The 13,163-nt window shown below is 39.1% G+C and overlaps 1 protein-coding gene across 7 annotated transcripts in view; it reads left to right on the plus strand.

Moving 5' to 3' along the window:
• The first annotated feature begins 1,107 nt into the window (after positions 1–1,107).
• LOC131692232 (zinc finger protein 664-like) overlaps positions 1,108–13,163 on the plus strand; it is a 49,472-nt gene continuing 37,416 nt past the window's right edge. For 4 of the 7 annotated variants that reach the window (XM_058979155.1, XM_058979151.1, XM_058979150.1 and 1 more), the window contains exons 1-2: positions 1,108–1,272; positions 3,370–3,509. Coding sequence is in view for 1 of the 7 variants with exons in the window: in XM_058979153.1 (XP_058835136.1) it covers positions 8,010–9,503 (1,494 nt within the window). In the remaining 6 variants the exon portion in view is untranslated. Of the gene's footprint in view, positions 1,273–3,369; positions 3,510–7,988; positions 9,753–13,163 lie in introns of those variants that run through there. The other 3 variants (XM_058979156.1, XM_058979152.1, XM_058979153.1) reach the window with 2 other exon arrangements.

Genomic DNA, 13,163 nt, shown 5'->3' on the forward strand with positions numbered 1-13,163 from the left:
ATGTCAGTGGCGCCATAATTTCAAATGTGGCCACAGTCCCAACTACAAATATATTTAAAATGACCGTTAAAGCGAGCGAAGCTTTGTTTTTGAGTGTTATGTCTGTTAGTCTGTGTTAGTACTGCAGAAACGAGCTGTCAATCTCTGCACAGTAATAGCACTATATTTCGCCTTTTCTGGCATAATATCAGCATTATATAAGTATTTAGGGCTTCACGGCTTTATAGGACAGCTTTATATGTGGATCTAAAGCAGATATTAGGCTACGTTATAATGCTTGTTGGTTAAAAATCAGTTTTTTTGGTTTTTCCATGTTAAAACCTTATTGATTAATTTATTATGTTGCAGGTATCACTAAGATACAACTTTCTGTTGATGGAATCAATACTGTACTATTTTCCATATAAATTTGCACTTTTCATGAAAGATTTCTGTTTTCAGAGGCACTTTGTAGAAGCTAAACTTTAGCTATTCTGATACTCAATTATTCCAAGAATAAATTAAATATTACATAGAACATTATTTAGTGGAGTACATTATTTGGGTGACCACTCATGGACGACGGTTTATAACATAAAATGTGTTTATATTAGTTTTAATACTCAACTAACCTAGTCGCCATTTCGTTAAGTGGGTTCGATCTCTTCAGACACTCGATTGTGACGTCAGTCACACGATTACAAATACTACAAAAGGTTCCATTGTGGATACCGTATACATAGAACTGGTATCGGTCGGATAAAAATAAAACCCAGTTAAGCTCAGCCGGAAATGAACCGGAATTCTGGCTGGTTCCAGTTCGTATTCCGGCTCCAGTGACACAACCGATTCTAGTTAGAATCGGTTGTTGCACTGGAGCCGGAATACGAACTGGAACCAGCTAGAATTCCAGTTCATTTCCGGCTGAACTTTACTGGGAATAAACAGCGAACTCCCAGCAAAGTTCAGCCGGAATTCTGGCTGGTACCAATTCGCGTTCCGGCTCCAGTGCCACAACCGATTCTATCTAGAATCGGTTGTGTCATTGGAGCCGGTATGAGAATTAGAACTAGCCAGTATTCCGGCTAATTTCCGGCTGAACTTTACTGGGCAGTCCCTCGAGCCAAAAAACGTCAAAACGCAACAACAATCTAAAGAGTAAAGATTGGAGTCATTACAGTGAAGACGTGACCTAAAAAGTACTGTTAGTGGAATCGACAAATTAATTTAGTGAGAAATTAAAGAAATCTTTATACCACAAAAATCGAAGTACTCGGTGAATCGAGTTTAAAGGTAAATATGCTGAATAATCCTTTTGTGAATTGCTGTGTTCAAACGTTCTGTAAGGCTGATGCATTTTTCCCTGACCCGAATCCGCGTCGGGTTCTAACCTTACTGAATCAAATCATTTAGGACATTTCGGCTGGAATCTGCTGTTATACCTCTTAGAGTTTTTCTGGCTTGTGTCTCGGAATTCCGGGTCAAAACAGCTAGTTCAGTTTCGTGTTTATTGACGGCATTTGTACGCCACCGAAAACAGCGATGCCAGATTTTATTTTACAAACCTAAAACTTCCAAACGTTCCATACATTCTTCCGGTTCCAGACATCTAGATTTTTGAAATAGCAATTGGCTATCTATCACAAGATTATATAATGCTAATGCTGATTAAATTTTGCTTACCAAAAATCGTATACCAAAGCTTCCTAAAATATTCTCAGCAAACGAATATTACAACAATTATAGCAAAGAATACGTCCCTCCCGTTCGTTTCTTCTACTTCATTTGTCTGTTTTTGTTTTACTTCTATTATGCTGTTTTCGATGGCAGTGCACTGGTGTAGTGGATTGCACTTTCTAGCAGAAGTGGCAATGGAACATACCCAGTTTTCTGCACTTCTGCAAGAAAGTGCAACACCAGTGCACTCCACTACCCCGGTTCACTATCAATCGAAAAGCCCATTAGTTTGCTTTTCCACTACTCATGTAAACCAAAAAATCAGTCAATTTATACGCTTCTACTTAATGTCATTTTTTTTCTTTTAATTCGGCATGTTCTTTTTTATTTGATCATTATATCTTAATTTAGATTCATTATAACACTCACTAACACAATCAATTGCGTATGCTCCCATATACACTCATAATATCTCATTCAAAACGTACAAACTCCGTTAGCCTTCGCGATAACACAAACCGGGTCTCGAACGCGAACATGCAATTGTAATCATCCACACCTACTCGCGATCTCGCCAACAACCCACCGCTCGCGCGATCATGAGTCGGTCACGTTAGGATGTCCCTGCCCTCGTTCCTTATAGCCTAGATTCATGTCTTTAGTTGGATCAATAAAAATGAGGCTCATTCATTAGACAACACATTCCATGGAAACGTGACCGAGAACTCTAGTGTTATGGGGGAATTATCTTCTAGTACCTGAACCGTACACTAAAAACCAAGCAACAAACTCACGTTCCGCGCGATCATTCAAGAACACACGCGAATATGCATATGGCCACACAGTTACAAAATCGAATTTATACCCGCGAAAACACATACGTTCTGGCATACGCGACAAACACGTGAACATACAAACGCTTGAGATTTTCGCGATCTTCCACGCACATCAACGGTTGCGGTCTCACAAACTTGATAAAACGACGGGATGAAATGAACTTTTTAACACTAAATTGGCATCACATAATCACAAAATACATACATTAGCTATCAAACCTTATGGAGAAACATATTGTATTTATTTCTGAACAGCCAACAGTAGTACTGTTCAATGCACCTTTTCATCACATTCTGCAGCGCAAATATTCGTCAAGTATACATCAATCCATTAACCCTACCCCAACCCACACCCTGTTTTTCTCCCGTGGCGTTTTGGTGGCCCGCATTAACTATTCTCCCATTACCCCTCCTATCATCGGCCTTGGGCTGACTTGCGCTCTCATTGCCCCACCAAACGCCGCAAAATGAAAATGAAAAACATTCCTGATATAAAGCAAATATATGGATACCATCTGAGAAACCCAAAAAATTGTTTCAAAATTGCTCAACGTTGGTCCAATGATAGTTGATTCAAGTCTTACTGAACGGTAATTTGGACGTCGTTCAACGAACGCCTTTAATGAGACGATTGGCAAAACCGATCGTTCTTAAGGGGTAGGGCGTCAAAGCCGTTTTTACTTAACCCCGAAATAACTGTTAAGTCATATATTTTGACTGCAGCTGGGGTTAGAAGCACGATTTAATAAAAAACGACTGGTTAGTTGAGAATACGTTAGATAAGTTTTACCTCTATTAGGTTTTTTCTACCCAACGAATCAGAATATTGACGTTATTGTTGGAGGAAAGAAATATGAATAAATCATTGTTGTTCTAGGTACATATATAAAGCAGATTGTATTCGCACAAAAGTTGACGGAAGGGCTAACGAAAACAGAACTGGAAACTGGCAGTAATCGGAAAGAATCGCTCCGGGATAACTTTCAGCACAGTGACCACGAAGAGATACCTGTCCAAGTAAGTTTATTTTAGTTTTTGAATAAGTATTCGTGCTTTGCTATCATCCGCGATTAAAATCAAAAATAGTTTTAACTATTTAGTGATCTTTACCCAACTTCCAATTAGTTGGTTTAAAACATTACTGATCACCATATATGGAAGCACAGAGAACAGACGTCCATCTTCAGAATTCAACTTGTGTAAAAATCTAACGGTTTCGAAGGTAGTTGGGATATCCAAACCAGGTGCGCTTCTGTTGTCATATTTTTTTTGTGGCTGAGTTCGACTGAATTGACAGTGGTTATTCCTCTATCCAGTCAAACTAGTCCGGAATCGGTTCGGACTTCCAGCATGAATTCCAACTCAAATACATCAACCGATAGTCGGAATCGGTTGTTTTCTTTGAGCAAGATTCCATACTGAATCCATCCAGGATTTCGAACCGGTTTCGGAATGGATTTGACGGATAATTGGGATAAGTTGGTTTGGCGGCGCTAGTGTTTATCGTATATTAATTCAAATGTTTACACACGTTTTTTAAATATACAAATATGAGCTTAAGCTTGTGCGACCACCCCAGGCTGCTACTCCGTTATCGATCTGGACTAGCTGAAGTTGCACAGGGAATCAGTAGATAATTATGCTTGGGAGTAGCGAAATGTCTGGTAATCCTAAAGTGTTTATTGATCAATCCCGGCGCCGGCCAGGCCCGAACGTAGATCGCGGAAAAAAGGGAAGGAATGTTAGTCCGATACTTGCTTGTGCTAAAGGCCGTATGTACTGCTGCGCACTCAACTCATGGACCGGGAACCAACGACTGTACTTCTCTTATCGTACATTTTAATTCATAGGCACCACCGAAGCAGCGCTACTTTTTTCATGAAAGTCCTAATACCTGTTTCGTATATAGGAACTCAAAAGTAAAGTATGTTGTTTTAATAATGTATTCCTGCTCGGAAGCCCCCAGTTAGGTTGAACTAAAGACGCTGAATTCCTCTGGATAAAGACTCGACACGTCAATCGTTTGTTTACCATTTATCTGTCTGTGTCATTCCAGTCGAGCACGAGACCTGTCAATGGCCCTCGTTCCAGAAGGATTCGAAGCGATTTTCTTCGGAATGAGGGCTTTTGACAGGTCTCGTGCTCGATTGGAATGACACTTACTGATAAATAATAAGAACAAGATAGAGATGGCGAGTCTATCCAGAGGGATTCAGCGTCTTTAGGTTGAACTAAATATTCGGTGCTTTTTTGGTAGGGTTATAACAGGAGATTATGTAAACACATACATTTATTGGTTGACTCGGGGTATAATTTCAGGTTCGATTTTGGCAGAAATTAGACGAGTAGAGCACGTAGCCAAATTTAGCATATCTGGGGCTCTATTCTCACCACCACCTCAAATCACCGTGCTTCCAGTGAAGTCTTAAAGTAGAGGTCAACACTAGAAAAACTCCAGTAAGAGAACTGCGGAGAGAAAAACGGCATTTTTGGCAACGTATGCCCCGGCATTGTATGGCAACACGTCCAATGTTATCAGGATAGGCAATGTTCGATTGGATTCGTTTTTTGACAGCTAAACGCGAATCCAATCGATCCAAAATGGAGTTTCCGCAGTTCTCTTTCTAGAGTTTTTCTAGTCAACACTGCCTATAATCGCATATAGACGGCGCCGAAGCGTGACCGCCACCCACCCCAGTTGGTCTGGGTTCAATCCCAGTCGAGGTCGTTGAGATTTTTCAGGGGTGAGAAAAATCTGAGGTCACGCCTTCCTTCGGAAGGGAAGTAAAGCCGTTGGTCCCCGGTCCATGAGTTGATGGGTCGATATCCAATCCAGATAGTAGGAGTGTCACCTCTCTGGCGTCGGTGTTTGGCCTCGTAGCGGAAATAGGCCGACGGAAAATAAACAGAATTGGAAGAAGAAGAAGAATCGCATATTTGTCCCATGTTCAATGACAGGGATTATAAACCCGGTGGTCCACGAAGAAAATACCTTTTCCGGAAGGATATTGGAATTTTTAGCATTTTTTCAGAACAGACTAAAACTGGAGAAAATTTAGGTCGGGTCGTATGTAACAATGAGACAATTGGTACTTTCTGATCTGTTCATTACTTCTCGACAAACATATGATTACGGCCTAAAAGCCAACTGTCAAATCCACTTTGAATTGAAATTCCGGACAAACCGTTACTGGCCGAACACAGTTCACAGCAGTTTATGAAAGAGAAAACTTTTATCTTTCGTTTACTACCAACATCTGTGATTGGCGTGTAACGGTTTGTCCGGAATTTCCATTCAAAGTGGATTTTGATAGTTGGCTTTTAGGCCGTAATCATATGTTTGTCGAGACTTGGTCATTTTAACATTTTCTACTCAACTTTCTAGAAAATATTGTAATACCCTCCCCTAGATTGAGGGCTTTGACGGTATTGAAAACTTTATCAATCATATTGCGTGCATCAGTGCTAAAGAAACTCTAACAGATGATTGTTTTAAGATGGTAAATGCATTACGCTTCAATAGTGGTGCATCGAGGAGAACGAGAGGGATTATGGACCCTTTTTATGTTTTGTGTTTCTTCATACCCTGCGCACCCATAACTAACGCTCGACCATTAGCCTGTGCGCGCTGGCGTGGCAGCCTGACGGGTAGACGTGGATTGACTTTTGCTGCGCGCCATGTTTGCAGACATTATGGAATATGGAGTTGTTGGTTGACAAAATTCATAGTGGTGGTTGTGTGTCCATTTATCGGTCGTCAGTGCACAGGCTAATTAACTAAATGTATAATTGGAAACCTATTAGTGCCCTCTCGCAGGTTGACGGTATTGTAACCATTATCAAGTTACAATAGATTCAATAGAGTTATGTAAATATAAGGACCTTGACACTTTTTAGTTTATATTTTCACCGAGTTCTACCACTAGAGGTTAATTAGTTCTCATGTTAATAATCCACCAACCATTGACTACTCAGGATTTGATTCATATAGCTAGCCCGCTTCAAGATGTTGATTACAACACGCCTCGATAGTGGTGCATGGAGGAGGCCGGGAGGGCTGATGTGAGCCTATTTTCTGTTCTATACTTTTCTTCTCTTTACCAGCTTACAACCAACAATCAACTACTAAATAAATAGACAAATGAGAAAATATATGCTCTGTAAGGCGGTTGACTATTCAAGTATTAGCACTAATGAATATTGGTCATGAACGATCGTATTTTTTGCTGTATGTCTCTTCTTTTCGAGTCCTATACTGCCATTGTACATACGCCCTCAGCTGGGTCAGCCAAAAAATAATGCCATATCTACCAGATAACACGTTCCATGGCGACATAATCGGGAACTCTAGGTAATGCGAGGGAACTCACTCCCTCCTAGCATTTGAACTGCACACTAAAAATTTAGTACCAGATTCACGGCCCGCGCGATCAGTCAAGTGCACTCGCAAATATGTTAATGGTACCATGGTCACAAAATCGAATGTATACACACGAAGTCACATACACGCTAGCACGCGCGAAAAACCCGTTAACATACAAACGCTTGAGCTCTTTGCGACCACCCACACAAACTTACGCCAGCGATCTCGCAAACATGAATGCCCGTGCGCCTGATCACGAATCGGTCACGTCTGAAAGTCTATCCTTGATCGTAGAAGCGAGTTGAGCAGCGGTAAGCGAGTTTTACGAGAGAGAATGAGACACTTACTATCATAGAAATGAAATCTTTAAGTAGCATTAACAAACATCTGCTTTTAGGAAGCGTACGATATGGCGCTAGGCCTGTGGCCTTTGACTGGCAGGGTCCATTCTCATTGGCTCGGAAGTCTTCTTGGCTGGTTGGTAGATATGTGCTCCTACTTGCAAGTTGATGGAATAATTCGTTTGGGTGACATGTGGATCCTGTTAGTTGTCGACTCTTTTGACCTTTGGTATGAGGCTAGTTCAGGAAAGGAATGCAGGACTGGCACCTAAGAGATAGTTAATTATTCAGGACTTGTTCTTATGATTATTTAACTCTACCAAGCACACCGGCTCTCAGAAATGATAAGCAACCCTTTCGTGTCGGCGTGGTCTATGCGAGTAGAACCAGGCGAACATTCGGTTTGAGCAAACTTTATGGGGAGTAGTGGATGAATAGCGTCACTGTCTCTTCCAAATGATGTCAACGAAAATTCACTGCTAAAAATGCATCATTTTGAAAAATAGTGCACTGAAGTCTGCAACACAATTGTGCAATCAAATGTAATCGGAAATAATCCAATCACATATACCATATAGAGTCCATCTCAAATCAGCATATTGAAATAAGGCGATAAAAGATGCGGACGTAATCAACCGACTATCGTTCTATCACCACATCCTCTGGAATATTACGAGTGCTAAATTAAGTCACTGTTCAACGACCAATAGGAATAGATCTTAAATACTAAAGACACTTTGAAACACCTGGCATAAACGCAGAAAATTTACTGAACTTTGTTCAACATTTTAGGTGTCCAACTACAGCATAGACATGGAGCAGCAAAATTCAATATCTAATGAGGAGAACAAGCCAGGAGAACCCATCGAATTCAACGCCTCTATTCAGATAAAAGAAGAAATCGAGATAAGAGATTCACTGCCTAAAGTAGAATCCGGACAGGAGATAACAGAGGCCGGTAATACCCGATGTGAGATTTGTGACAAAGAATTCCCATCTATCTCGTTGCTCAACTGTCATCGATTGGATCACACGAAAGATATAAAAGCTGGTTTGTGTAGCTACGGAAATAAAAATTCTTACATTTGTGATATATGTGGAAAAGATTTTCGTAAGCTCTTTCGGCTCACACAGCATATGCAATATCACATGGAAAAAATTCACAAATGTGACGAGTGTGAGAAAGCATTTGCAAGAATTAGTGATCTTAATACTCATAAGAAAACTCACTTGAAAGAGAAGTCATGTAAATGTGAACTGTGTGGGAAGGCATTTATCACTCTTAGCTATCTCAATACGCATAAAAAAACCCACTCAACCAATAAACCATACAAATGTACGTTGTGTGAAATGGCATTTCGTATGCCCGCTCTGTTGAAAAGGCATATGCGTGTTCACGGGACTAAGAAGCGATTCAATTGTGAGGTCTGCGGGAAAGGATTTGCTACGACCTGGAGTCTCGCGACCCACAAGGGGATTAATAAGAATGAGAACGAAATTTCTCCCTGCAGCAAATATATATCTCGCAGGCAGTACAGTACACCAGTATGTGAAATATGTGGAAAAGACTGTCTTACGATTAAAAGGCTAAAAGATCATATGAAATCTCATAAAGAAAGAACACACATATGTGATGTGTGTGGAAAATCATTTAAGAGAACCAGTGATCTCAATGATCATAAGAAAATTCACTCGACGGAAAAATCATATATATGTGAATTGTGTGAAAAGGGGTTTCACACGGAGAAGCTGCTGAAAACTCACAAGCAGCGTGTTCACTCAGAAGAGAAACGCTTCAAGTGTGGAGTGTGTGGAAAAGGCTTTCGAATGAGTGGTTCATTGAGAGTGCATGCGTTTGTGCACACCGATCTAAGAAATTACAATTGTGAGGTATGTGGTAAGGAATTCAAACTCCTCGATACCTTAGAACGCCACAGGACTGTTCACACAAACGAAAGACCGCATTCATGTGAAGTTTGCGGTAAAGAATTTCGCCTTAAAGATTCGCTCAAAAATCATATGTATATTCACACAAACGAAAAACCGCACAAGTGTGAAGTGTGCGGTAAACAATTTCGCCAAAAGGTTATCCTAAAAAAACATATGAATGTTCACACAAATCTAAAACCGCACAAATGTGACGTGTGCGAAAAGGAATTTCCGGATAAGTATAACTTCAAAACTCATATGTATTTGCACACGAACGAAAAGCCTCATGAATGTGAAGTGTGTGGTCAAAAATTTCGCCATCGCCATTCCGTCTTCCGTCACATGTCAGTTCAGCACCTGAACATGAAGAGGCAGTGAACCAAAATAGTTTAGCAGGGTGAAAAATGGGAGCTTTTGCTGAATAAACTAATGCATTAAATTAATAAAATAATTGTTTAATAGTTTGTAACTTAAAAGATTGCTTATCGAAATAAAAAAAACTGCACCGCGTAAAAAACTTAATGTTATAAATGTTTGCCGAAAAGTTGAATTAGGAAAAATGTGATAGAAATAATTTTGGATGAGAATAACACCATTGGTTTTGTTCGAAACAACCGTACAAAGAAAACAGTTATCTGGAGTATTTTCAAAGATATTGGACAAATCGTATACAATCCTAGTTGATAAAACGAGAGACAAAATTTGATATAACACTTTTAATTGCAACTAGAGCTGGCTGCCCGTGTTTATCAATTCAGAAGTTATTGAAACATACGAGAATTTTGGCAAAAATTATCTAATAACTTCTATGTCTCAGAAGACAGAGCGATGATCTGTTGTGGTAATCTTTCTTGACAAGACAAACAACTTTCTGGAACTGTCTAAAGCTGTATCTATCATATCTTGGATGTTATTTTTGAAAAATGTTTTCGGTAAAACAGTCTCTTTTCTCTTCGTATTAACTAAAGACCGGTAGTTTTGTTGGATGCGGTTCACAGGATATGATTATTGTAACGGAGGTCGTCATTACTGGCTTTCGCAAAGAAGCGCTTGAGAAAGCGTCTCCGTCGACTTATGCGCTCACGTAGACCTTTGGCACGAGTACGTTTTCGATGCCGAACCATGGCGTTAGTCCAGGGACAGTTCGTTCACGGTTCGAGAGCGTAAAAAAACAGATGCATTTTCGCTCCCGGTGATTTGTTTTGGGTCTACGCTTCTTTTTTACTCCAAAAGAGGTTAATTCGATGGGAACAACAAGAAAGTACGTGCATCGCCCGACAAAATTAATTGATATGAGAAACGATTCAAATGTGATGTGTGTGGGAAAGAATTTCGCAAAAGTCCAACCTCCAAACCCATATGTACGTTCACACAAACGAAAAACCGCACAAATGTGAAGGGTGTGGAAAGCGATTTGGCTTAAAACAGAACCTCAACCAGCATAAGCTTGTGCACACAAAAGAAAAACCGTACAAATGTGAAATATGCAGAAAAGAGTTTCGTAATGAGCGTGCCCTTAAAGCCCATATATATGTACATACAGACGAAAAACCGCACAATTGTGAAGTGTGTGGAAAGGAATTTCGCAACCTGTAAATTGTAAAACCGTACAAATGTGAAGTGTGTGGAAAAGAACTTCATACACGCTATGCCGTCCACCGTCACATGTCAGTTCACTCGAAATAAAAAATGTACCATGTGTGGCCCGGTTTAGATCAATCATATACCTTAAAAGCAGAGCTTGGAAAACGAATCAGCTGAAAAAGAACGAACACTCTTCATTCGTTCTTCGCTTCACGAACATACCACCTATTGAACCATTCACCACTGAGCTGCGGAGTTGACGGCTTTGGTTCACCACCACCGAGGCTGGTGAATCATTGCTGTTCTATAGTGTAGGTATATGAGCATAGCGTAATAGTACTCGTCGTTGCTCATTCTCTCTCTTATTCGAAGAGATATCAGCGGCTGTGCATCATTCGTTCTCCATAGCAAGCTGTACATAGGCACCCAGATTCTCTTTGCTTGCTGGGTGCGAATGTAGGTACGAAAAAAATGATGCCGCCCAGCTGCCCCGGAGAACACCGCTCATGACGAGTATGTGTTTGTTGTCTTTTATTATTTTTATTCGAGATAGGTACATATAGGTTCTGTGCGCCTTTCATATGAAATATTTTTTAGTTTTGTCTTCAACCTATTGAATCTGTCGAATTTTGAAAATACAAATAGGGTTAAGAGAACATGGGGAGACTTTACCAAGCACGAACTTTTTATATTAAATAACAAATTTTGTTTCGATCCCATCAGCTAATTTTTCATCTTCTTCATTTCGTTTTTCATCTTTCTTCCTTGCGGAGGTGTGGCTTATACTTGAAACTTTAAACGCGAATATCACGATATTTGCGGTGACTACAAGTGCCGAAAGAGTTTGCAACCGACTTCAAAACTTTATTTTTGCTTGTTCGTAATTTAACTGCCGTGTCCTTGAACGATTCCTTTTTTCGTCAAAATTTTCATATTAATGCTATGGATTTGTTAATTTTTTTTCCGGTAAAAATGGTGTTTTTTTTTGGAAAAATCGTTCCCGTTTCCAAAAAGAAGAGATTTTTTTTCAATCAATCGTTCAAGGACACCACAGATAGATACACTAATGATTTTATGGCTGATTTTGTGACACGTGAACTTGCAATGTAATCAGTACAGTTAATACAAAAAAAGAAATGCATTAAAAAATCAAAGCTCATGAAATACAATCGTTTTATATTTTTAATTGGTACTAAGAATCTCATCAATATGGGAAGAAAAGATAACAGCATGTTATATGCCATTGTTTTTTGTTCTGATATTTCAAAATTCTCTTGGTCAAGCTCCCCACGCCTTGGTCAAGGCTCCCGCGGTGGGGAGACGACCAGAAAAAAACGATGACAGAAAAACTTGTGTAACTTTTGAAAAAGTAAATTATCAATTCTGAAAAAATCAACGATACGCATAATATTTTTGCATATTACATTTTAACGAGTTTTGGAAGACATTCAATTATTAAACCAAAAATTAATTTGTCTTATATTAACGACTGGCTTATGAATATATTTTAAAAAATTCATAAGCCAGTCGTTGTTGAAGTTCAACTCAGGGGGGCTTTTTAGTATTACACAGAACTAGAAAAAATCGTAAAAATTTGCGTGTTCTGCTCCTGACATATACGAGCATCAAAAATGTTTTAGATTTAATTTTAATTTCACATGACTATGAATTTCGTAAATCATGTTTGATTTGAATGTCAATGAATTCAATTTGTTCAATTGTGTCAAGTTTTTATTAACAAGTTGACAAATTTTAAATGATAGGATAGTAATGTTGATGGAATAGGAAAAAAATATTGTGTGATTTTTTCCATTCAACAAAATTTGAAAAAAGTTTTGGTTGCCTGGTTGCAAAAAAAAATCTTGGGTAACTTAGAATAAAGGCATTAACGTTAACTGTCAAGATTCATTTGGAGGATATTCCGAATAAAACTTTATTCGCCAAGCTCGGAATAATTGCAGCGAACTAATCTGTCCAGATCACTAAAGCATTAAAGCGGGATACTAATTTCTTCCCAAAGATTGAAAGACATGTGTAATTTTACTATTCCTGCTCAACTTCAGACGAAGCTCGAAGTAATTTTCTGATTATTAAATATTCCACAATATGCCGTACATTTTAAACACTCCGTTAGTAGGTATCCAATTTAATCAGGAGTCATAAATCTTGCTCATCAAATTTGTGGTTAATATTATATTTGTTAACATTTAACCTGTCTGTACAACATTTAGGAAAAGAAGTACAAGTAAAGTAAAAGTGAGTACAAGTTCAAATTTTTCCCCTCAAACCTCGGCAGAATCAAATAAGCCGTACCTGTTGCCTAATGTCCGCTCCACAAGCCATATGTTCTTAACTGACGTAGCGAAAGACGCTGAAAACCGCTAATATGGCCAGAAGAATTTTATATTCAGATTCAGCATTACACAATGAATCTGAATGATTCAACAGCTTGTA

This window comes from Topomyia yanbarensis, chromosome 3 (assembly GCF_030247195.1).
Source record: "Topomyia yanbarensis strain Yona2022 chromosome 3, ASM3024719v1, whole genome shotgun sequence".
NCBI classification, from domain to species: Eukaryota; Metazoa; Arthropoda; class Insecta; order Diptera; family Culicidae; genus Topomyia; species Topomyia yanbarensis.